At 50.2% G+C, this 23,689-nt stretch overlaps 1 protein-coding gene across 1 annotated transcript; it reads right to left on the bottom strand.

Moving 5' to 3' along the window:
- Positions 1-456: 456 nt before the first annotated feature.
- On the bottom strand, positions 457-22,543 carry FAM167A (family with sequence similarity 167 member A). The gene is made up of 3 exons (XM_030038039.1): positions 22,033-22,543; positions 12,904-13,445; positions 457-3,240 (listed from the first exon to the last, which is right to left on the bottom strand). The coding sequence occupies exons 2-3, from the start codon at positions 13,273-13,275 to the stop codon at positions 2,977-2,979; spliced, it is 636 nt and encodes a 211-aa protein (XP_029893899.1). The 5' UTR covers positions 13,276-13,445; positions 22,033-22,543; the 3' UTR covers positions 457-2,976.
- Positions 22,544-23,689: the final 1,146 nt, after the last annotated feature.

Consider the following 23,689-nt stretch of genomic DNA (forward strand, 5'->3'; position numbering starts at 1 on the left):
TACTCATGTTTCTCAAGGCCCACCCAACCTTTGGATGACTTGGTTTTTTTAAACAAAGTTCAGCAGTAATCAGACATACTTCTATTTATTTTTCTTCCCTAGCCTGATATATTTTTAAGTGCCTAGACCCACTTTTGACTCAGTGGCTGACTAACAAAGCAGCACCTAACATAAAAGAGTGGGGAATTTTTTTTTTTTTGGCCTTCTTCCCTGCACACTTTTGTCCAAATACGTAATAAGTGCTCCCACCTTAAGTTCTTCCTATCTCCTCCAGACTGCAAGGTGGAGCAATTGCTGATGGAGCCGTAGGGGTGTCCCAGTGATGTGTGCAGATAGAAAAACCTGAGTGGAAACCTTGCACACCTGTAAACCTTGAACACACCAGACTGGTGCTTCCCCGACTGCTCTCCAGACAGACCTGGAGCCACTGAACACAGTGAGAGACCAGAGGCAGAAATCAATACAGACATAATTTTATAATTAAAAAATTGTGCATTTCAACGAACAGCTGGCAGTTATAACCATCCCCCATTCCACTTAATGCAGAAAATACATGTCTGGAACCCAGACGTCTGATATTTCTAATGTCACATATAATGACCTCCTAAGACTGTGCTTGTACTAACCTCCTGCATTTGGCTACCAGACAAGAGCCCAAAGGCAGGTCCACCCTACAGTCGACTCTAGTTGATCCTAGAGAGAAGCAGTCCCCCTCTTCCAAGGCATTATTTTCACTGAAAAGTCATCATTGCTATCTTTTGATCAAAAATGCCTCTGAAAATCAACATGTGGGACATGAATTGATTTTTTTTATTATTAAAAAAGTAAATAGAATTTTGATGAGGTGTTTTTTTTTCTTTTTCAGGATGTCCATGGGGAAATAAGGCCATTTCTCTACTAGTAAACTAAATGGCATCATGGCTGGTTGTCTTGTCCAGAGGCCAACTGACAGTCTGGCCACAACCCAATTAAACCTTCAGTGCCTGGGCAGCACAAGATTCAGCACCCAGGCATGGCACTGATTAACTTACTGGTGTAGACAGAGCTCCAGTGCCCAAAATAATTCCTTCCTTAGCAGAAAGAAATGATACTCAGTGAGCTTTGAAGTGGAGGAGGAGGCATCACTGAGGGGTTACCTACTATGGGAGATAGAGGACTGAACTCAGCTCCAGAGTCCCCTGCCAGTCCCCAGCCCCATGTGGCTATGAACCCCTTTGTGATGTTAATTTGTTCCTCCCACGGACACCTGTGGAGGCATACGAATTATTTGTCTTCTCTGCAAGGACCTAAGCTCTCTGTGGAAACCCCAAGTCCTGAAGCCTCATCGCATCTTCCCAGGCACGGCAGAGTCTCATCAGATTCTGGTTCATGTCACGTTTGGGAACAAAGACATGGGTCCACCACCCAACCTCCTGAGAGAGGCATCCTGCGGGCTCACATGCACACACACAACAACTTATGCACACACACAGAGCTTACAGACACAGTCAGGTACAGGCACATCAACACAGCCACACAGCTTTCAGCTCGGCGCTGGCTTGCATCTTCTGCTCGTCACCAGGGCTTGGGCTGGTGCTGCGTGGACACAGTCACGTTCACTCAGCCGCAGAGCTCTCCGCTCAGGCACGTGGCAGAGAGCAGAGCTGGGCTGGGGCGATGGGCTGAGAGATTGTACCGCTCTGACGTGGTCAGGAGCAGTGTCGGCACAGGAGGGAGAGCCTAGAGGCACCCACGCTCCCTCTAGACTTGGGTGTCAGGTGTCCCAAGATTGCCATGGCTAGACCTCTTGAGTCCCTGCCCTTGCTGGGCTAGACCACGGGTGTCTCTGCCGTACAGGCACGTGTGCAGCTGTGTGCACTGAAAGGCAAGAAAATACAGCATCCATCTTACATACTGCCAAGCAGGGAGGGAATCCCATGTGTTTGCTGCAGGTCCGAAGCTCATCACAGCATAATTTCTCCCTTTAATTTTATAGCCACACTTTATGTTCATTACACAAAAGTGCCTCTTCTCCTCTTGAAGTTCATTTCTCTGATGGATGTGTGTTGCTACAGAGGATCCAGGATTTGCTGGTGCTGCTGTTGGGGGAATGTCAGCCTGGGGTGATTTCTCTGATATGAGATGTCTTGGGTGTAAGTTACCTCCTTTGCCTTACTGCTTGCAGGGGTAACTACACGGTGTCTTGTGGCCACTGCTGACAACAAGATCAGAAACACGTATTGCTCTGGGTATAATTTCTAGGGCACACAGGCAACTTCTGGCCAGCTGGAGTCCCTATAAAAATGTACCCATGATGTGTCCATAATCTATACCACAGGCAAAATTAAGCTAGAGTACACTTGACTCAATGGAGCAAGTCAACAAACACATCTTCTCACCACTTCTTGGAGCTGTATACCATTTAACCCATGGTCCCTCACCTTTCCACTGGAAATCAGCTTCCCACCTGAAATAGCCCCATGGACCTGTGCTTGCACCAGCAGAGGCTGAGGATTGATGCCCAAGGAGACATCCATGGAGGAAAGTGACTTATTTTCTGAAGAGACAGCTCTAGCCTGGTAGGAGGTAAAGGGGAAGGGAAAAGGGGTTTTGCTTTGCTTTGTGGCTGATCTTTGCCCCCACTTCTTTGATTTCTGAGTACAACCAACCACACTGGAGCTGTGTCCTCTTAGCTACTGTGGGGGGAAGAGAAGGAGAAGGGACTTTGCAAAGGAGCAAGCTAAGTGCACATGGTGGGTTCAGATGCTCTCCACACTTCCTCCATGCAGGTCCTGTCTTCTCAACGAGCATCTCTGGGCCATCTCAGTGCCCAGCTCTGCTGCTCTACCCTGCCACCAAGACCAGCTGTGGGTTCCGTTTGCTCCTGTTCCCTCTGCTCCTCTTTGGCCTCTTTTTGCCCAGCCATCAGGCGGAGAGAGCCCTGGCACTGCCCAGTCCTCTCTCTTTCTCGCCCATCCTTCCCTCTTCTTCCCCCCTTCAACACAGCGAGAACCGGCGGGAGTTGATGTTCATCTTGGTGACCCCGATGAGCTTGAGCGGCGTGGAGAGGCTGAAGGAGCTCACGAGGGGGAAGTCACAGAAGAGGTCGGAGAGCTCATCCCTCTCCTCCAGCTCGTACGTGGCGTCGTTGAGCATGCGCTGGTGCAGGTGGCAGGTCTGCTCGATCTTCAGCTTGTTGATGTCGCTGCGAAGGCGCATGAGCTGCCTCGCCAGCTGCTGGTCCTGCAGGCGCATTTCTGCCTGAAACACAAGATGGAGGGTGGGGAGGGAAGAAGGTGTTGGCAAGGGCACAGCAAATTTCCTCATTGTGCCGCTCCCTGCTAGAGGCTGCACCAAATCATTGGAAATGTAACTCATCTAGAGATGCTACACCATTGCAAAGAACTGGGAGGGACAGGGGTCTTCCAAGCCAGCAATGCATCCCAGTCAAATACTGGTTTAGGACGGTGAATTTTTAGCATTCAGGAAGTCTGAGACTGCTCGGGTTTTCAGGAGCACCTGGAAACTGGAATTAAAACCAGCCATGCCAAGGCTGTTGGCTGGTATCTGTCAGTGCAGGCTTCAGAGCCTCCATCTCAAACTTAAGCAAAGCCCAAATTAATTTTGCTCATAAGGGAGCAGCCACAGTGAGAAGGAGCAATTAGAGGGGGAAAGGACCAATTAAAAGAACCCCAGAGAACCAATTCCCAACTACTTGGCCTGGGTTTCCAGCCTGCATAAATCAGAGCTGGTTCACGACAGCCAGGAACGTGGTCCTCCACATCCCCCGTGGCTTATCTCGCTGATTTGAAGTGCCTCTCGGGATGGGACCTCCACGGTTTCCCACAAGAGAGAGAACAACTATCCTGCAGGCTAATGAGCTAAGTGTTTCGGAGGGTTTTTTCCTCCCCTGGCACCTAACTTTGGAAGGTGGAAGATTCAGAAGTGATGAAAGAAAAGAGCTGCTTTTTTTTTTTTTTTTTAATTCCAACTCATAATTAAGCAGAGAATTTATTGCTACAGGATATTGGGGGTGATGAAGGAAGGAGGTGAACACTTGGTGCAAGAATCAGCTTTTGTCTGGGGAACAGAAGCAGGCAGAGCTAGAACAGCAGATGCCAAGAAGACAATCCCCATGTCTCACCCCAAATCCCTCCTCACAGAAAAGCAACAAACCACAAAAGCCACAAAGAGAGCGGTGGGAGAGAAGCTGAACAGCTCTTAGCAAACTTTGTGGCTTAAATCTCTCTGTAAGTGCTGGAAACAAGGAGGGAGCAAAACTGGCTCGAAAAGAGTCCTACATCTGCCCCGAGGGGATGTCCTGCCTCTTTCCCTGGTGTTGCCTCCATCGCAGGACGTGAACTGGCAGTGGAAGGAGCCCCTTTGCACCAAGGCTCCTGATTTATTTTTTGGTTTTTTTTTTTTCCCCTCATCATTTGCATCACTAGTTTCTTGCTCCCTGTGGTTTGCACAAGCTCAGGAACAGACCCAGACAACATCTGTAGCAATACGTTAAATAGTGCATTACAACAAAGTCTCTCCACTTGATTGCAAGCAAGGTCCTGGCATCCTTTGAGCTGTGACCAGCTTTCACGGCCCTAAGCAATTCCTCGCAGGCATTCTTCAGGAATTAACACAGAGGGATTCATCCTCAGTAGGCATTTGGGGTACAGCCACCTTGTCTGGATTTTAACAGCATGGACATGGCCAAACCATACCAGTTTGCCTACGGGTCTGAAAATGAGCTGTTTAGTTTACAAGTACACATGTAGCTCTGGGGATGGGGGATAAATTTATTCCTGATCTAGTGGCTTGTACCTGAAACTGCAGAAGGGAAGGAAGGAGGGAAATTTCCCCTAGGGAGGGTCCGCAGGTGGCCCTTGTATTTCTACGTGAGATCTTTCTAATGCCTGATTCATGGGCTGCTGCAACAAGGCTGTCAACCACAGCAGTCTCGGGGCTGCTCTAGCTTGTGGCATAATCCCTCCTCCTCCAGGCAATACCTCCAAAGACACTGGGATCCCCCCTTGCAGCATTGCCAGTCTCACAGCAAGATGAAGCAGCCACCTCAGGAGGTTGAAGGGCTTGGAGGGAAGCCTGGCTCTGCTCCAGCTGTTTTCTGTGGCTGCCGGGAAGCCCTTTGCAATGCTGTGCTCAGAGCCTAAGCCAAGAGCTGACATGAGTATAATGAAAGTTAATCCAAGCCAAGCAAGGCTTTTCACACTCCTGCACCATGGAGGTACCCTGGAGGACCTTGCCTGGTGCTCTCAGCCAGCAGTTGGACTCCAGCTTGGTTGCCTGGAGAGGATTAAGTCACCTTGGTACAAATCTCAGAGTGAATCTCTCTCTCTCTCGTGAAATCTCTCTCGAATTGTTGGCAGGGTTGTGGCCATTTACCTTCTTCAAAAAACCACTATTTCCTTTCAGACCTCGTAGCCTGTGCCCCCAGCAGAGTAATGCCACTCGGCAGGTTTTTCTTCCCCCACGTGAGTTGTAATGAAAAAAAATTCATTCTGTAGATATTTTTCCCTGTTTCACAATGAATGCTGCAACTTGACATTTTATCAGGAAGGCAATCGTGGGCGTTATTGAACTGACCCTTGGTCGTTCTTTCTTGTCAGTTTATCAAGCTACATAAGAAATGTCAACAAATACTTTCATTAAATGCTTTGAGGAATGTGGAATAAAAAAAAAAGCCACCACCAAAAAGGGTTTAAAAATTAATTACGAGGCCATTGTGGAGAGGGATGTGAGTTGGAGATTGCTATCTTTCCCTCGCAAGCCAGCTTTCCACTTTTTGACCGGTTCTTACTTTCCCCGTCTTTTGAGGAAGATGTCTTGATTTCATGCAAGCTGGAATACAAAGCTCTCCAGGGTATGTCCTTCAGGTGCTCAATCTCCAGTCACCGTTCCTCACCCCCATCGGACCTTCTGACCCTGGTGTTTGCCGAACCGGCCTCTTCCACAGCCACGTGGCCTGTAGGGTGGGGGCAACGTGGCATGGGACAAAACCACCACCCATCTACGTTGATCACCTAGGCTGTAACACCATCTTAGACACAGCCCTGCCTGGCTGTGCTCTGGGGCTGACCAGGGAAGCAAGGGTGACCTGTCAGATAGGCACCATCAGCCAAGGCTTTCCCAGGGGGATAAAACCCTCTTCTGTCCTCCAGGAAGGAAAGGTAGATGGGTGAGGGACAAAGCCTGGCAATGGTTGAGTAAAGGATGATGCGCACAATGAGGAGATGGCATAAGGGATGAGGGCCGTCACTGCTTGTGCCCCTTGGGAGCCTGCCTTCTCTTCCCGAGGGCTTGGGAGCTCCTTGCATGGTGACAGGTCCCGTGAACGTAGGTCCATGGGGTGACAACTGGGCAGGGGAAAGAGCATGAAAGGCCCCACTGTGGGCAGGAAGGGTGGGCTGCTCTGCAGGGCATAGCCTCTCTCACTCTTCCCACTCATCACTGGGACTTGGCTTGAGATGCAAACACCCTGTCCTCCCTCCATGGACTTGTCCCATTAAACCCTGCTTTGTTCAAAACCACCCAGAATATTAGCAGAATTTGGGTCAGAACCCAGAAATCCTCAGTCTCCTTCCCTTTCCCCGAAGCTCCTCATGAGTACTAGAAACATTCAATCCATCCCACGCTGAGGACCAAACCATTGCTAGAAATGATGAATGATCTCTTTTTAAAAGGAGCACTGTCGGGTCAGCAGAGCTCCACAAAGCTTCCTGCAAAGAAATAATGGGATTACAGGGGCCACATCATGGGAAGCTGTGGGTTTTCGGTTTACACAGTTCACCCACAGGGCCAGTCACCACAAAGTAACTCAATGCACCAGTTCATCCCACACACTCTGTGCGATGTCCTGGACAAACCCATGGGGAGCACCCAGCAGAAGCCGTGCGTTTTGCTTCCTTCGAGTCTCACATGCCAAATGCAGTAAGACCCTTAGGTATGTCTTGCTCACACAAACCACTTTTTAACACACTTTGCCTCTTTCTGTGTGCCCAGCGCCAGCAGGCAAAGAGCTGCCTTTCATCTGCATGTTTGGAGCATGCTGTTGGGATGGACAGGCTGCTGGTTTGAATTTCCTTGGGTGGGAGAGGGAACCAAACTCAGGTCCTTCCTGGCAGATGAACTACTGCAACTGCTAGACTGAATCACAAAGCTAGACCACAGAATTTTATGAACCCAGGAAGGATTTTCTGTTTAGATTGAGCCTCAGAGTCTCTCAGGGATGTTTAATATGGGGAGGGAGAGAAAGCTTTGGATGCATCCTTGGCTGTTGTCCAGTCTAGGTGGCTTAGCCCGAATAACTAGAAGTAGCTGAGAGTGTAGCCCAGACTTGTCTTCAAGTTTGCCTTAACCATATGGTCACAGACAGAAAGACCAATAACGTTCCCATTGCCAGTGGTCCATCTTCTCCCTGCATTGCTATGGGGGGATGTATCAGCAGGGAGCACCTCATGGCAGGGAGGTGTGGAGCTCCTTGGGACCTCTTCCCAAAAGAGAAGTGTCCCATGGACAGAGTCCCAGTCTGTGGTCCATGAAGCTCAGGGTGATGGTCTGTGGAGGAACAGCTGCTCCCATGGGGATAGTCCTTTTTATTTCCAAAGGATCAAAAGAAACTTAAATCCAAACTGATGCTTTCCTAACTGAGTGCAGCCGCTTGGATTCAAGCACAGGCCAGTTATTAGACCCTTGCCAAACACTTCAGAGAAGTCAGTTAAGTCTGTGTTTTGGTTTGAGGCTTCATCTTCAAAGGTGCTCAGATGCCACCCCGCCATGGATAATTTTAGATGCTCACACCCTTCTGGTGCAACCCGCAGCCCCAAACGAGGTATCTCATCTCCTGCAGTGCCTGGGAGTTACACACCACTGAAGTTTGGGATAACTTTGCCAGCTGACACATGCAAAGCCTGATGTGGGTCTCAAATCTCACCCTTCTTCGGTGTTGACTCCCTCAGAACTAATCTTCATATTACCTTTCCTGAGGGAGGTAGTTACATCTGGTTTTTGTTAACTTAAGGGGTGCTAAAATGCTTTCAGGATTGGGAATGGTGTACCTAGGGCAAAGCCCACTGCCAGAGAAAAAGCCTGGCAGCTTAGCATCTGAGCGAGGCGAACAGAGGGACATCTCAGTGGGCTTACACCTGGGCTTACACAGGAGAAGAGGATATAATTTCTCAGAGCTGTAGTTACACATCTGCTATGCTCATAAATCCACAACCACCCCATGAAACTCCCTCTCCCTCCAAAACAGGGTGGCTGCACCCAAACTGCCCCTTGGGGATGGTCCTGTCCTGTGATAACTCCTAAACTGTGCTCCAGTTCTAGCAATTTAACAGTAGAGATGACCCCACTCTGGTGCCTTGCCCATGTCCTTTCACTGCTTTAAATACAAATAAAGACAAATCCTTCCTGGACCTGCTACGTAGCAAAGGGCTCCCAGCGCAGGCCAGTCTCCATCACCATGTCCATGCTCTAGACTCCTTCTCCTCCTCTTCACTTCCCAACAACCACAGAGCAATCTGCAACGAGGCTCATGTCAACACTGTTTTGGTGCCACATCGTTTAAGTTCACTTAAATACTTGTTCAGCCAATATCAGTATCCCAAATGGAGTTAATAGCAGTTAATATTTAATAATAAATGTCTGACCAACAGGACATAGGTGTTTTACAATTTCCCAGGAGAGCGCATCAGACACTCTTGTCCCTTTTCAAGGGTCTTTCCTGCATTCTGGCTCACACACCTTAGATTTTATTGCCAAACACTGGTGAATTTGAGATGGAAAATGTATTTTCCTACTGGGACAAAGTCAGAACTGTCCTAAGATGTCCCAGTTCTAAGATGTCTTTGTTCTTTAACCACATTTAAGAGGAAGAGGACTTTGAGGGCTTAATTTTACAACTTGTAAAACCTGACAAATTTCAAAAACAAAGAGGAAAGTACAGTCTGAGCAGTCTGATCCTTGGGTCTGTCACCATACCCTGGCTGGTAATGGCTTTACTTTCAGCATTGATGAAGAGCAGTCACACTTGACAGCACAAAGGCAAACACGAGGGCAAAGAAGAGGCAGGAGGAGTTGGGGAGGGAAGTGCTCCAGCCCCGGGGCGGTTCAGCACATGCTGAGTGCTGCAATTTGCTCGTGCACCTACGCAGAGCCTCTCGGCACAAAAACAAGAGCAGGAGTTTGCATGTCTGAATAAATCACCTTCTCGGGGCCAGATTCTCAGCAGGTCCCAGCTGACGCGGCTGGCTGGAGCTCAGTGGGCATATGTCAGTCCTATAAATGAGGGCCAGGACTTGATGTACGGAATCAGGTCCTGGGACAGGTCATGTGGGGTGAAAAACCAAGAACAGCAGATGCACAGTAAGACCTTGGGTTTGTCCTTCACTTGAACATGAGAAGCCTGAACCCGGCTGAACCTGAAGCAGAGCAGACTCTGGAGACACAGAGGCAAATTCCTTGCAGCATTAGATGACCCCTTTTGTGTGAACTGGGAGTAATGCTTCAGATTTTACAGGTAACTTTAATTTTAAAGCTAGGCATTCCTGGACTGTTACTTGACCAAGAAGCTAACCCATGCCACGGCCCGTTCTGTAGCACCATGGCCAAGGAAAAGTTTGGGCATAGACATACTACTAAATTCATTTTGCTGCGTCTACTGGTTTTGGCTGGGATAGAGTTAATTCCAAAATTGGGTGGTCCCGTACAAATTGCCTGTTAGGAACAGTCCCCAGCATGTGCAAACTCCTGAAGCTTTAACTGTTTGGCAGGGTGCTAACTGGTACGAGCCAAAACCATGCTGGGGCCATGCTATTGAAATAACCCAGCCTAAACACGCTGGTAGCTGTGAAGAGGGTTGCACAGTGTGGGTGACGGAGCTGCCCACCCTGCATCGGTGTGTTTCATTCAGTAAGGACCCGGGCTGGTGTACTTCTTTCCTGGATAGAAAACGCCACATACAGCAGTCTTTGCCCTTTTGTTGGATAGATGAATCCTACATACTCTAAATTGACTTCTCATGAAGGTCTGTGGAGAGTGGGGGAGAATTCACCCTGCAGCAGAGGACAGCGTGGTGGAGGCAGATTTCATCCTAATTATGACTACTGGATCATTTTTGGATGATCTTCAGAAAGCTGCCCGGGATACTCAAAACTTGCTTGGGGCAAGGCTGGGTTGCGTGGTGTTCACACAACTGTGGTCTCCTATGTTAAATCAGACCAGAAGGATAAATTGCCCAAGGTGTGGGGTGCTGGTGTCCTGCCTGGTTGCCCCAAGCAGGGTGTTGTCTGAAGGATGCTGCCCTTTCTGGCCTTGGCTCCTGCCTTAAATAAATAAACTTAGACATAACCATATCCTGCTATGAAACCTTCCTGATTGCTTTACTATCACAACATGGAGATGAACAAGGAAAAATCTTGGCTGTGTTGGGATATGTGGAAGCTTGTTCATTTATTTGAAAAGAAAGTGGGTTTCACCCTTGAAATGTAATGTGAAATGCATCTTTTTGTTCCAGCATCCTGTGATGTGATGGCCTTGCTGTGTTCTCACTGTTTGCTGGCAGCTCTTACCCAACAATAGTGCCTCCAACATAGCTATTTAGCTGTGTGGTCAGTCAAATACATGCTCTCTCTTTTGGGGAAATTGTTCTAAATTACATGAGTCACGTCCAGATCCAGCAAAGACTGGTATAATTAAGAGGCAGGAAAATGGAAAGTGAGGAACAATTAGGGTTTGCTTTGCCCTTTTTCTTCTTTAATTTAAACTTCTAGTTTTCATCAGATGGTGGTTTATATACCACACCCCAGTCTAAATGGTAGAATCGGACTCCGAGACAATTTATACTTCCATCATGGGCAGAAACTGAAAGAACAAACCAAATCTTTTAAAATCTGGGGCTCTGAGAAGGAAAATCTGCTTCTTACTGTCTTTGGGCATCTTGAGATTTGGGGTTTACATCAAGTGCACTGTGAATTTAAGATTGCATCACAGATATAAGTACAGACCCAGATTCAGGCTTCAGATCTGGAGCTGAGATTCTCCAGAGCACTGAGTGATTTTAGGAGATCAGCTCAAAGCTCTTCCTAAAAGTCCTGGATTCCTGAAAGCACTGCACTCGCCTTCTGAAAGCCATGGTCCTGAGAAACAGCTCAACCACCAAAATTGTGACATCCAGAACAACCCCTGTAAATAACTTCTCTAGAGATCAATCTAGCTGGGTGTATACAGGAAGAGCAACAAAAAGTTGACAAATAAATATTATCTGAAGCAAAAGTTGCAGAGAATTTTTAAAAACTATTAGTCCTTGTTGTGCACAAGAAGCTTTCCTCAGAGACTTTCAGTGCTTATCAAAAGCAAAGCATTTGCACAGGAGCATTTTCACAAGTGCCTCTGAACTGCAAGTGATGCCCCAGCCCCCTGGGACGCTGTTGCAAATATTGCTGCAGTCAATATATTGCAAATACAGTTGCAAATGCTGGTGGGGCTCATAGGCAAACTTCCAATTAGGCAACAGAAACAAAGCCACATGACATGAGTTGTTTCCAGTCATGTGGGCCAAATAATAAGATTTTTAATTCCAGTGAGGAGAAGGGAAGGATCACTGGGAAGTGTGGTCTTGGTGTCTGCTTGCTCCTACACTTGTAAAGAGCACCGGGGCCCATTCTCCATCCCTGAAAACAGCTGCCCTGATCTGGTCATGTCCACCCTGTTGACCTCGTGTGGCCTCCAGAAAAGATGTGCTGCATCCACGCTTCCTCCTGGGAATTATCCCTAGGCTGTGGTGACTCCTGAGCTGGGTTGAGAGCTGCTTGGGTCAGCACTAGTTGGCCCAGGCCAAATTTGTGCCAAAGACCATGATAGCAACACAAGATATAAAAGATGAGCTTCCAGCACCCATGCCATGGCTCTGTGTATTTTCCTAGCATAGGTGTGACATTTTCGTCTTCCTCTCTGCAAAACTACTAGTTCATAACTACCAGAAATAAACATATGTGTAAGATAGGGCCCAAGGTTGGGGTAGGGGGATGACAGAAATGTGGACCAGCTTCTAATGAGGCAGGAGCCAACAGACGATGAACCTGTAAGAGCTGGATGAGAAGGGGCTCTGAGATGAGGTTCTGGCATCATGCATACAACAGAAAAAGGAATATTATTCATTAGATATTACATGGTCAGAACAAGGGGTTTCCACAACAGTTGGAAACAAAAGGAAGCACTTCATCTCACCATGCAGAAATTACTTGGGGGAAGCAGGTTAGCACAAGACCTTACAGAGAGTTATGAGTTTAAAAAAAAAAAAAAAAAAAGAAAACGGGGGAATTAAGCAAACACTCGGAGGTTAGATCTGCTAATGACTGTTAAACGCAGTGGTCAGCATACAATCTCCCGCTGAGGGAGTTCCTAAACCACCAACAGCCACAAGCTGCAAGGGCAGATCCAGAGGATGGATCTAGTCACGCTTCCTTCCTACAGCCCTGACGAAGCGTCTCTTCCTGATCCCCACCAAAGACGGGCTACTGCACTAGCACTGCCCATGTATTCATGGTGTATTCATACCTGCTGTATTCATCTGAGTGTTGAGATATAATTAGAGAAGCAGGGGAGGGAGAAAACTGCTAAAAAGTCCTAACCAGTGCAAGCTACCATATTTCCCCAGCCTGCTGGATGCCAGCAGGGATGCTGAGATGGACCCAGCTCCTCCTCTGAGGTTATGGGTGCTCTGACATTTGCCTTTCACTTCCCTGGGCTGTTCCTGCTCCCACCAGCCATAGAAAAAGCAATGATTGATTGTTGCCTTTTCACCTGGGGCTGAAGGCAGGTGGGAACAAGGAGTCGCTTGTTTCCTCATTCTTTTTTTTTTTTCCCCTCTTGAAAAAGTGTGCTATCTAACAGGGACAGGAAACCACTTACCAGTTCTTTCCTGAGCCACGTCAAAGCTTCGTCGATGCTCTCAAAGCCACCTATTCTTCCTGAGCTAAGAGTCACCTTGTCCTGGGCAGGGCTCCCATTGAGATGCATCTGCACCTTCCTCAAGGGGACAGTGTCCCCCAGGGACTTTTTGGCCTCGGTCGCCTCCTCCTCTCCCGACGGCTGGGGGCTCTTCCATGCCTGCTCCTCCAGCTTCGCCTTCCACTCCAAGTAGGACGGGCGCCTGGTCTCCAGTCTCAGCTTCTCCGTCAATGCCTTAAGGCTCCTCAGGTGGTCATCAGGAGGAGCAGCACTTCCAGAGCCAGTATCTGCGCTGTCCGGAGCCTCCTCTATTTGGATTTTGGGTAGAGACATCCTCTCTGGGAGTCAGACAGCATAGGTTTGTGCTGCAAAGGGCCAGCAATGGAGGTGGGAAACCCTCAGGGCTGGACCAGCTCCTGCGGCGTGACAAACGCAGCCCCTCGGAGGACAACCACAGTGGTGGTGGCTTCTGCTCAAGCACCGTGCCGGCCCTGGATGAACACCTAGAAGAAAAGCAGAGGCTTGGTTTCCAGTTTGAGAAGGAAAAGGGTGCGAGGAGGGAGAGACTGCTCTTGCTGCAGTGGAGGGAGCGAGGGCTTTGGGAGAGGCACAGTGCCAAGGTACTCCTGGGGAGTGTTACCTCACCTCAGCTATCTGACTGCTTTTGGGGCAGGAACAGACAGGCTCTGGCTTTTAGGGAAGCTCTTGTTACCTACTTCTCCAGTCTTAACTCAAGGGGCCATAAAAGGGTTGCCAAAGAGGCCGGGATGTGTTCACAGACCCCTCTGGAGCTGTATCACATAACCCGACGTCCTCTGGAGACAGCAATGGCTGTTGCTGGGGGTCGGGGTGTCTATGCGTGTCATTTTTCTGATTGCCTGGCTGGCAAACCTACATCTTTCCACTTGGGCAAAACAGGACCAGGTGAAGTAAGACAACCCAAGCTTCTCCCAAGAGTTTGAGCCAAAAGGAGAGCTGGGAAAAGTGGCTTTTTATTTTTTCTTTTTTCCAGTTTTACAGATTTGTGTTTAGGTCTACGTTTGCCAAAGATGCCAATCTGCAGCCGTAAGATTCAGCTCCCTCCTGTCCACCAGGCTGAGGGCAGGATCATGGTCCCCAGCCAAGTGTGGGAGTAACTGGGATGCTGGCATGGTTTGGGTTCAGATGCTTGTGCTGAGACTCGGACTTGTGGTTTCCATGACGGGCCATGTCCAGTCTGCCCACTGGGATTGGTCCCAATGGTCCCCTTGAAAACACGCTGCTGGAGGACTAGCACAGAGAAGCCAGGAGCTTCCTCCCAGCTTCTCCTCCTGCCACCGCATGGGGACTCAGGGAAGCCGTGCCCAAAGCTGGTTTACCAAACCATGGGACCTGGAGGGACAGAGGACTCAAACAACTCCGCAAGAGTTAAGCTCAGGCAGCTTCTGCGTTCATTTGCTGGTAGGATCAGATAAGAGACTTTCTCAAGGTCGTATGCTCATCTATGGCTGAGCTAGGAACAGATTCAGAACTCTCGTCGACTCGTCCAACACAAAACAAAATATTTTTTGCCTGCCTGGTAACATGCCCAGAAAGGCTGGCCAGGATGTATGCAGCTTTCTATCTAGACGCACTAAACCACAGCAATATGAGTTACTCAGCCATTCTTTTCCCTGTTATTTGTGCCCACAAAGACGTGTGTGACTCTGAAATCCAGACCATAATTATGCCTCTCCAACCTTTTCAGTAAGAAGATTCAATTTAAAATAAACACCAACAGAGAGCAAGATTTATCCCACAATTGTGTGCAGGCACATGAGCTGAACAAGGAGTTGATAATATACACACAGACAGTCTGGGGGTGGAGAATTAGTCATGTTGCGGTCTTGTTCCCGCTCCTATTTATGTTAATGAGAGTTTTACAGTGAGCCGGAGCAAACACAGATACTATAGCAGGTTGAAGCCAGCAGCTCTCATGCCTGCAGCAGCAACAATTTTCCTTATTCTCCTGAAAAATAACTCATATGGAGGGAAAGCAGAGGGCTGCCCTGTCACAGAGTCAGGTCCTGCACCAGCTCTTGCACGGGTGCTCTGCAGAGCTGAGGGTATGTCAATGAATTCACATACCTCCAGCTCCAGCCTACCAAAATCAATAAAGGCAAACACCTAATGACTTTAAAGACCTCACCTCTGAGCTTTTTTTCTGTCCATTGAGATGGAGATTGCTAGGGGTCACCAAAACCAGCAGCCCAATAGAGTCTGCTGCAGCTCCGCACTGGGCTACTGGATTCGGTAACCCCTAGCAAAGATAATATTTTTATTGTAAGGCTGACTTTTCTGAATGCCACAGCTACAAAGCAGAGCCCCCGCAAACTCTTTTGTCTTGTGTCTTCAGCATGTGTAAAATCCTCAGGGTGGAAAAGGCCTTTGCTATTTGAGCCCTGGGTACGCTCAGTTAGCATTTACAGCACTGGACCATGAAAACAGGACAGCAGTTTGGAGCATCCCCTTTGTCATGACCCCGCTGCAATCTCCGCCTCCCTGTCACTGCCTCCCAGCAGCTTTGGAGGGATTAGATTTTTCTGTCCTGAAAGCGGCACCGATCCAACCCATCCTTCTCCTCCCAGGTGCAACACGAAACCTCTCATTCACTCTGTAGGGACACCCCCTAAATAGGCAGTCAGTTCCCCAGCCTGTCCAAACTCAAAAATGACAGAAAGGAGCCACCTCTAATTTCCTATCAATATCTTGGACTTGGGTCAAAGATCTGCTGTAGAAAAAGAGATCTGAAATTGGTAAGCGTGTGAAAAATGTCTGTGTGCGAGGCTGTAATACAAACCTGTTTGCTGCCTGAGAGCTACCTAATTCCCAGGAATAAGCCTGGCCTCTGGCTCAAATCAACAGACATCTCCCAGTCTCCCTGCCCCAGGCTCAGTTTCCCCCTAGGCTGGCCCGTGCCAAAGAATTTAAGTGATTAACCCTTGATCTGTCTTCGTTATCACACTTGCCAGGGTAAGGGCATTCATGCTGTGCCTAATTAGGGGTAACAGGAGTTCAGCACCAAAATGGGGTGAGGGGCTGCTCCCACCTCTACTAGCACCCTTTCCTCAGGGGTTTCTCCCTTCCCTTGCATGAGTCCTATCAATCCTGAAGGCGCAGGGCACATCATGTCACTGAGACAACAAAAACCCCTTTAATTTCTTTCTTGGGTTAGGTTTCCATTGGAGAAGTCAGCTTAACTGACCTACCCTGCAAACTGTATTGCAAAGGGATTAGCAGAAGCACGCGACCAGGATGGAGAAACAACCGCACTGTCAAACTGGACTGGGTGTGAAGTCCTACCACGCCAAGACTCACGGAGATGGCATGCTCTGAGGCTTGGCTTTTGCATGGTTGCAGGTCAGCAATGCAAATCCTGCTCTCTCCCACACCAGACACACCTTGTGAAGCTCATGGGTTGTCCTATACTCTAAGAAACCAGGTCCAGCGGCACGATCTGCCACCACAACTTCCCACTGCAGCCATTCCTCCAGCCCTGAAGCAGATGCAGAAGACCTGTCCCCACCACACACCCTCGGACGTCCCTGCCCATGCATTAGAGCAGGGGATCAGGAGAACCATGTGAAAATCCCCTGAAAAAACAGGTGTGATGGGGTAAGGAGGCAAGGCGAGCTGTACAGGGGTGTGAGAAAAGCTTCTCTCTATCGTTGCTGATGACAGATAACAATACAACTCAGATTCTGTTCATGGTTAAAAGGGAGATTGCACAAAATGATGCTAGGCACAGCCTTTTACCCTATGGGAGTTTTACATGCCTTAGAAGTTTTATACATCTCTACGTTCCCCATCAGGTCTCTATGCCCTGGTCAGCTTTGAACATGAAGCATTCATGAAGCAGCATTGGTTGGTGTGTGCTGGGCCAGGGCAGCACAGGTACAGCCTGTTAATTTCAGGGCTGTAAATAAGGGCACACGGTGCTTTGGGAGGTCACATGCTGGGAAGCAAGAGGTCTAGGAGAACAAAGAAAAAAAAAAGAAGGGAAAAACACTCAGGATAGAAATGGAAGGGAAAAAGCAGAATAAATAAAACAATCAGCCAAGGCAGAGGTGTGGGGAGGAAATTATCCTTCTCCCTTCACTATTGTGGATAGACTTCAGCTTACTGTAATACCATTTTTTATTGCAGAGGAGCAGCAGTGATTGTAAGAGTTTATATTACTCTGCTCATCTAATCTCTGAGAATTAAAAAAAGCCTCAGTATGAGACAAAGCCCAGGCTGAGGGAAGCCCTTTTGCAGGATGAAGGAGTGCCCAGAGACCCCATGGATGACACTTCTGGCATGGTTTAAACAAGGAAGAGGTAACGATTTGGCTTGTCAATAACCTTCAAAAAGCTCTTCAGCCCTTTTTATGCCTCAGTTTCCCTCTCACTGAGTAGGCAGTTTATGCAACTGGCCTTCAGGAAAAAAGCTCTGAGGCTCTTCAGAGATTCACCTCTGGTATCTTCAGGTCTCTCCATCTCATCTGGGTCCCCATGCTCTGGCTATAATCAGTGCAGGGACACCCTCTATGATCCACGGAGTTTTGGGATTCGGATCCCCTGACTGTTTGCAAGGCATTTGCTCCAAGGGTTTGCACAGGTGTCACCCTGTGGACCATGCAAACACTCCTTGACCCTACAAAAGAAAACCCTGGAGTAAATTGCACCTGCTAACATCGTCATCAAGCTCTGCAGGTCCCAGCAGGTCCTGAGCCTGAAACGGCAGGCTGAAGAAATACTGAGGTGGAGCGAGAGGTGGGGGAATGGTGCCCAGCGTGCATACCCCGTGCAGGGAGAGCTGTCTTTGCTTTCCTTCTCGGCACAGCAAAAAGACAGGGATGGGGTGGGGATGGCTGACCCCCCTGGGGGTCTGCAGCGGGTTGGCAGTGGGGCGGCGAGGAGGAGATGCCTGTGCAAGGGGGTTGTCATAGCAGTGGAGTAAGGGAGGACTCCGGCTGCTGCACTGGTGGTGGATGGAGGCTCCAGAGCATCCTCTGGGCAGCCGAGACCCCGAGCAGCAAGTGAGAGGTGAAGGAGAGACCCATCTGCATCAACACTGTATCTCCCTGGAGATGGTGGTTCCTTTTCAGGGAGACTGCACGTGAATCACTCCCTTCCCCATGCCACAGTGACCTCACTCAGGAGGGGAGCTGCTGTGCTGTGGGGGTTTTGGTGAGCTTGGGCTCTTCCTCACCCTGGGGTCCCCTGGCACAGCCCCCCAAGCAGCACAGCTGCAGAACGCTGCTCCGTACCAGGTATGGTGACGGAGAGCAAATCGCTCCCCCAGCTGTCCCAGCGACTCAGGGGAGAGCAAATCTCCCTGGGTTGTATTATCCAGCATTTGGCCACCCAATCCCTTTCTGTAGCACCTGAAATCTGCTCCTGTAGAAAACTGATCTGCTTCCCAAATGCCTTTCTCGCCTGTCCCAAAGTGACCTTCAGCCTCCCTACTCCTAGAAAGAGAAGAGTCCAGCAGCCTGAAGATCTGCCCGATCCTGAAGCCAGGACTCGCTCTGGGGCAGAGGTCCCTGCTGAAATTGGTGCTGCCAGGATCAGATGCTCTCTGCCCGCTCAGAACGGTTGGGGCAGGATGGAAGAGGGTCTGCCCATGCAAGGCTGGAGGGGGCATGGCAGAGCCCTCAGTTAGTGCCCATGGAGACCTCCTGGCCACACTCATGTGGGCTGTGAGCTTGTCCCTTCTTCCAGGGGCAAGATGATGGCACTGAAGTGACCAAGCTGAGCATCACGAGCACGGGAGCAGGTCCATATCTGGTGACTCTATCTTCAGGCCTCCTTGCAGGGCTGCCCATGTTGGCTGCATCCCTTCACACACACACAGACCTGACTGCTAGCCTAATACATGACAAAAGCCCACGGAGGAGACCAAGTTATTGTCCCCGGGGTTGATCCAGAATGCAATGCCCTTGCAGGTTTGGAGAGGTGGTCACAGAGCTGCCCCATGCAGTGGTCTGAGATATGGGTACAGCACCCGGCTTAATGGGGTCCTGAGTGCACCTGGATATTCCTGTCCATTTAGTGCCACGAACAAACCCCCAGAAGACCTCCCAGACAGCTTGGATTCTCACTGCAGCAGTGGAAAAGCAGCCCCTCCTGCTGCTTCAGCCCTTTGGATGTGGACATGGCATCCACAGATACATGGGGGAAAGGGGGAAGAAGTGAGGCTTTCCATTCACATATGACCTGGAGCAGGATGAGGATTCCCCCTGGCATGTCCTTCTGCCCAAATGACCTCCAGAAAGATCCCTAAACACTGCAATGAGGGGACGAGGGGAGAGCAGTGGGGGGCTGCAGAAAATCCACCAGCCTGACAAGAAGAACCGAGCAGAAGTGCAGAGATAAGGGGGGACCAGTTTACACTCCCTGCCCTAAGGTACTTCCCCCTGGCTGATCTCCAGCATCACTAGCAGAGTCAGAACCTGCTTCAGTAAAATACATCTGTACCTTCCTGCCTAGCTATATCTTATCCCTCCTGCATCCCCTGCACAAAATCAAGCAGGCTCCTTGCGAGGAAGCAGGACTGAGATCGCTGCCTGCTTCAGATGGACCCTAGCAGCTCCATTTTCAGACCAGCTCAACTCCTCTTGATCAGCAGATTTCCAGCGGTTCTGTGGAAATCCTGCACGAAGATGGGCATTGCCAGATATTTGGCATTCCCGCAAACCAGTCTTCCGGTGAGTGGGAAGTATGTGCAAACTGGGAAGCTGGACGGGGTCAGTGTTCTCAGCCCACAGCCAAAACCAGGTACGATTACTCTTAGAGGGAAAGCAATTAAGCAGCAGTAGCAAAGGCAAGGTTACATGCTTTTGGTGAATACACCCCCTCTACCCTAGCCATCTCCTGGAAGGGTCTGTTGAGGTGAAGGGAGCCATGGATTATGGGCAAGGGTTGCTTCTCCATTCACTGCCCCAGGGTCCTAGCAGGTTTTGGGACCTAATCTTGGAGGTGGCATGCCTAACCTGTCCCCAGAGATGCCCCCAAAGGACCTGTGGCTTGGCAGAACCAGTTCCTTCCCTTATTTTCCCTGCTGCCACCCCAAGCACTGCTGCATTTCAGCAAGGAAAGAGCAGACGGAGCAGGCAGGGACCTCCGTGCCCGTGCAACCGGGGTAATGAGAAGGGCTGGGTCTCCTTGGGAATGGGCCAGGTCAGGCTGAGAAATGCTCACTTCCCAGGAGACTAGCACAGGGACTTATTTTTCCCTAAATGCAGCACGGAAGGCAGAAGGGTGTGTTTTCAGAAAAAAACACCCTCCTTCTGGCTTTGCTGGGCTTCATTCTGCCCAGCGCTGAGCTCACCCTCTGCAGTGGCAAGCACGAGGGCCAGCTCCCGTTCGGGATGCCAAGGCTCCAAGTTAAAGTGATCGTGGGAGAGGGGTCAGCCCCCCAGGGATCCCCTAATCCTCTTTACATGCTCCCCGTCCCATCCAATTACCCGCCTTGGCGGCTGCCCGAGCAAAGATCATACAACCTCTGTACTCAGACCTGCTTTCTCCCAGTGCTGAGCTGCACTTTGTTATTTAATATTAATTAAGGCGAGCTGGTTGTGAACAGACCCCCTCTCCCTTCCCCCAGAAAGGATACGTTACTCTGAGGCTGCTTATTAATTTTTTTTTTTTTTTTCTGCAGTGTCTCTGCTACATTTTGCAAACACCTAATGGCTGCGGAGCTATTGCAAGCCCAGAGCTTGGGAGACGCCAGATCCCTCCCATTCTGTTTTATTTTTTTGTGTCGTACAGATCCCCCCATGAAGAGGTACCACTGCAATGGGCATTTAAAAGCAGAAGAGACCTGAGATGCAAATAACAGCGACAGCCCCAGCATGCTGAAATGATGGCTGGCAGAGAAAAAACCCACAGCAGCCCAAACCAGGCTTGTTCCCACTGAAAAGTGGGGAGTCCTTAGGATACAGGGGATGAGCAGACAAAGCCAAAGGAATCAGCTGGACACAGCTCCTCACTGGAAACAAGGCACCTGGTTTTCCCCCATTTTACCCCCCCGCCTCCACTGAGGTCGCTGATGTAGAAAAGCTCCGAAGAGCAGAGCAGGACCGAATAATACAGGGAGCATCACAGGAAAACAGGGAGTGGTCTCCTTAGCCCTGCGCGGGTGCCCGTTGTGGGAAAGGTGTCAGTCTGCAGGGGCTGGAGGGGTGCAGGGTGGACGATCCGGGTGGTGGGGGTGCAGGGGTGTGCATCGCACCGGGGTACGCTGGTTGGGGTTGCACAAACGTTTGTGCTGGCAGGGGTGTGGGCTGACGGTATTATTTTAGCAATTAGCTCTTATAAAGAGCTCTGAAGAAGTTCTGGGTGATTTTATTTTTTTTTTTCCCCCTCAGTGTTAACATGAGCTGCAAGGGCCAGAGCTGAGCAGGTGGAAACCTGCTCTGCTCAGCACACAGTGCCTGCTTCAAAAATCAAAGGTAGCTACGCCCCGCGAAGCCACCACGCTTTATCCCATTATGTCTGCACTGCACAAACCGACAAACCTTGCCAGGGCTCTTGCAAATCTCGGGGAGGGGGCAGAGGGAGCAACAGGTGATTGTCCCGAAACCTGGCCAGACTCTTCCCTGTTACACCTCATCCAGTGCAGAAAAATCCCCCTGAAGCTGGTGAGTACCCCCCCACTGCTCCCAGCAAAATCCACAAGCCTCATCGTAAAGGAGGACTCAAACCCTGCCCTGATTTCCAGCCCGTCCCAATCAACAAGGAGCCACCGTGCCGGCCATCTCCAGGGGGTTTTGGCAAGGCAGAAGATTGTGGTCGGGGGGGTTGAACGCAATGCAAGCCCCCAGCCCTACCACGTCGTAGCCGGCACGCCAGACCCCGGTGCTGAACTTCATGGTGCGTGGGGTCCCCATTGCCCCCGCCCTGATGCTTCCCAGGGACCTGCTCCTTGCTGCTACCCCTTTCCACGGGGCTAGAAAAGCCGGGGGTCCCCTCTAGCACCAGGAACCTCTCAGATAGCTCCCGTCCTGGGTGCAGCGGGGTGTCCCCAGGGTGGCTGTTCTCCCGGCCAGCCCCAGCACGGCCAAGCCAATGCGAGCAACAAACTTACCGGGGACCAAGTCAGAGGGAAGATTGCACGGACATCTTGGCTCCCTCCTTCCACCTCGGGTCTCCAACTTGGTATTTGCAGAGCAGTGTCACCAGTGCCTTCAGGAGACTGTCTCATCCTCTCTTGTCTCGCTTCAGAAATCTCTGTGTGTGTGTGTGGTGTTTTTTTTTTTTTATTTAAGGGACTTTTTTTTTTCCAGTGGTTGCGTCAGGCCTGTTGCCTGGAGACAGGCGAGCTATTCCAGTTTGAGCTTTTCAGTCCAGATTTCCTCTCTCTCTTTCATTCATACCACCAAGCCCTGAACCTACCTCCCACCAAGCAATAACCCTAGAGAGACCTGAAAGGGAGGAGCTGCACAGCCCGGGTCCTAAACATCCTCCGACTCCAGCACCCAAACGAGGGAGGAGGGGGACCGATGCCCTCGGCGTGGGTAACAGGGATGAAGGGGTGCTGTCGAGGGCAGCGACCCAAAAGGCTTGCAGGAGATGCCCGGAGAGCTGCTGTACTCCCAAAGGATCCTGTGGCTCTTCCCGACACGAACCGGGCTGCTGTCCCCGTAGCTGTTCCCGTTGCATGCCATGGAGAGCTATGAGCCCTTCTCCGAGGAGCCTGGGGTCCTCTGGCACTCGGGAGAGCGTTGGGATAATGTTTTCCAGATGCCACGGCTTGCCCAGGGGTCAGGGGAGTTTTGCAAGGCTGCATCAGCATCTCCGGGAAGCCCTGGGGTGGGTATCTCCGGGCACCGTGGCTAGTACTTTCTTGCTGGCACCATCCATCCCTGGACAGAAACCAGCTCAGAAACCAGCTCAGAAACCAGCCTTTGCCTGTCTTTTGTACTGGGAAAGCGCCTGTTGCTCCCACGTCACCCCAGTGGGGCTGGAAACCATTTTAACTGCTTCCAAGGAGGCACTGATAGAGGCATGTGCCCCAGCTGCTGGCTGACTCGGGGACAGAAGCAAAGGCAGGGGACAGAGAAGGTTTCGTGCTCCTTCACCAGGAGCTGAAGGTTAACCCCTCGAAGCCTGGGGACAGCTCTCAAAAGCGTCCCACACCTCTGTCCCCACATGAAGCTATTGCACATCTGGTGTCTCAGGACCACTGGCCGTGTTTGCGAACCCGGTGGTGCAAAGGGTTAAGTGTTGGCATCGACACCTAACCATCCAGGCCCCTTCCCACATTCAGCTTTTGTGAGAGAAACCCCCTCACAGCCTCCTTTTTTTTTTTTTACCCTTCCCTTCTGCCTAAACTCTCCCTCCTCTCCCCCACGGGCATCAGGGAGAGATTTACAGCCCTTTCCTGAGTCCAGCATCACAACAACAGCCTTACAATCCTCAGCACAGGGCTGGGATTTCCCACCACCCTTCCAACGCCAGCCAGACTGGGGATCCCTCAGACTCCCCCAGTAATTTGGATGCTGTGTCTGTACAGCACCGAGCGCAGGGGGAGCGGGCGCCCTGCAAGATGCAGCAATGCAGACTGCGAAGAGTGGAGAACAGCATTTGCACATTTCTGATGCAAATGCAATTTTTAATTTTTTTTTTTTTTTTTTTTTTTTTTTGCTTTGCCAGCACCCTTTTTTGTCAGATTTCAGATGTGGATATGCAAACTCAGTCTGGTGATAAGCTCTCGCTGTGCTGAAGGCAGGCACCCGACGGCT

Source organism: Aquila chrysaetos, chromosome 15 (assembly GCF_900496995.4).
Source record: "Aquila chrysaetos chrysaetos chromosome 15, bAquChr1.4, whole genome shotgun sequence".
In the NCBI taxonomy this organism is placed as follows: domain Eukaryota; kingdom Metazoa; phylum Chordata; class Aves; order Accipitriformes; family Accipitridae; genus Aquila; species Aquila chrysaetos.

Coding starts and splice junctions, on each gene's coding strand:
- FAM167A (XM_030038039.1), bottom strand. CDS start 13,275: ATGTCTCTACCCAAAATCCAAATAGAGGAGGCTCCGGACAGCGCAGAT. Junction 3,241..12,903: donor CGTGGCTCAGGAAAGAACTG/GTAAGTGGTTTC, acceptor CTTGTGTTTCAG/GCAGAAATGCGCCTGCAGGA.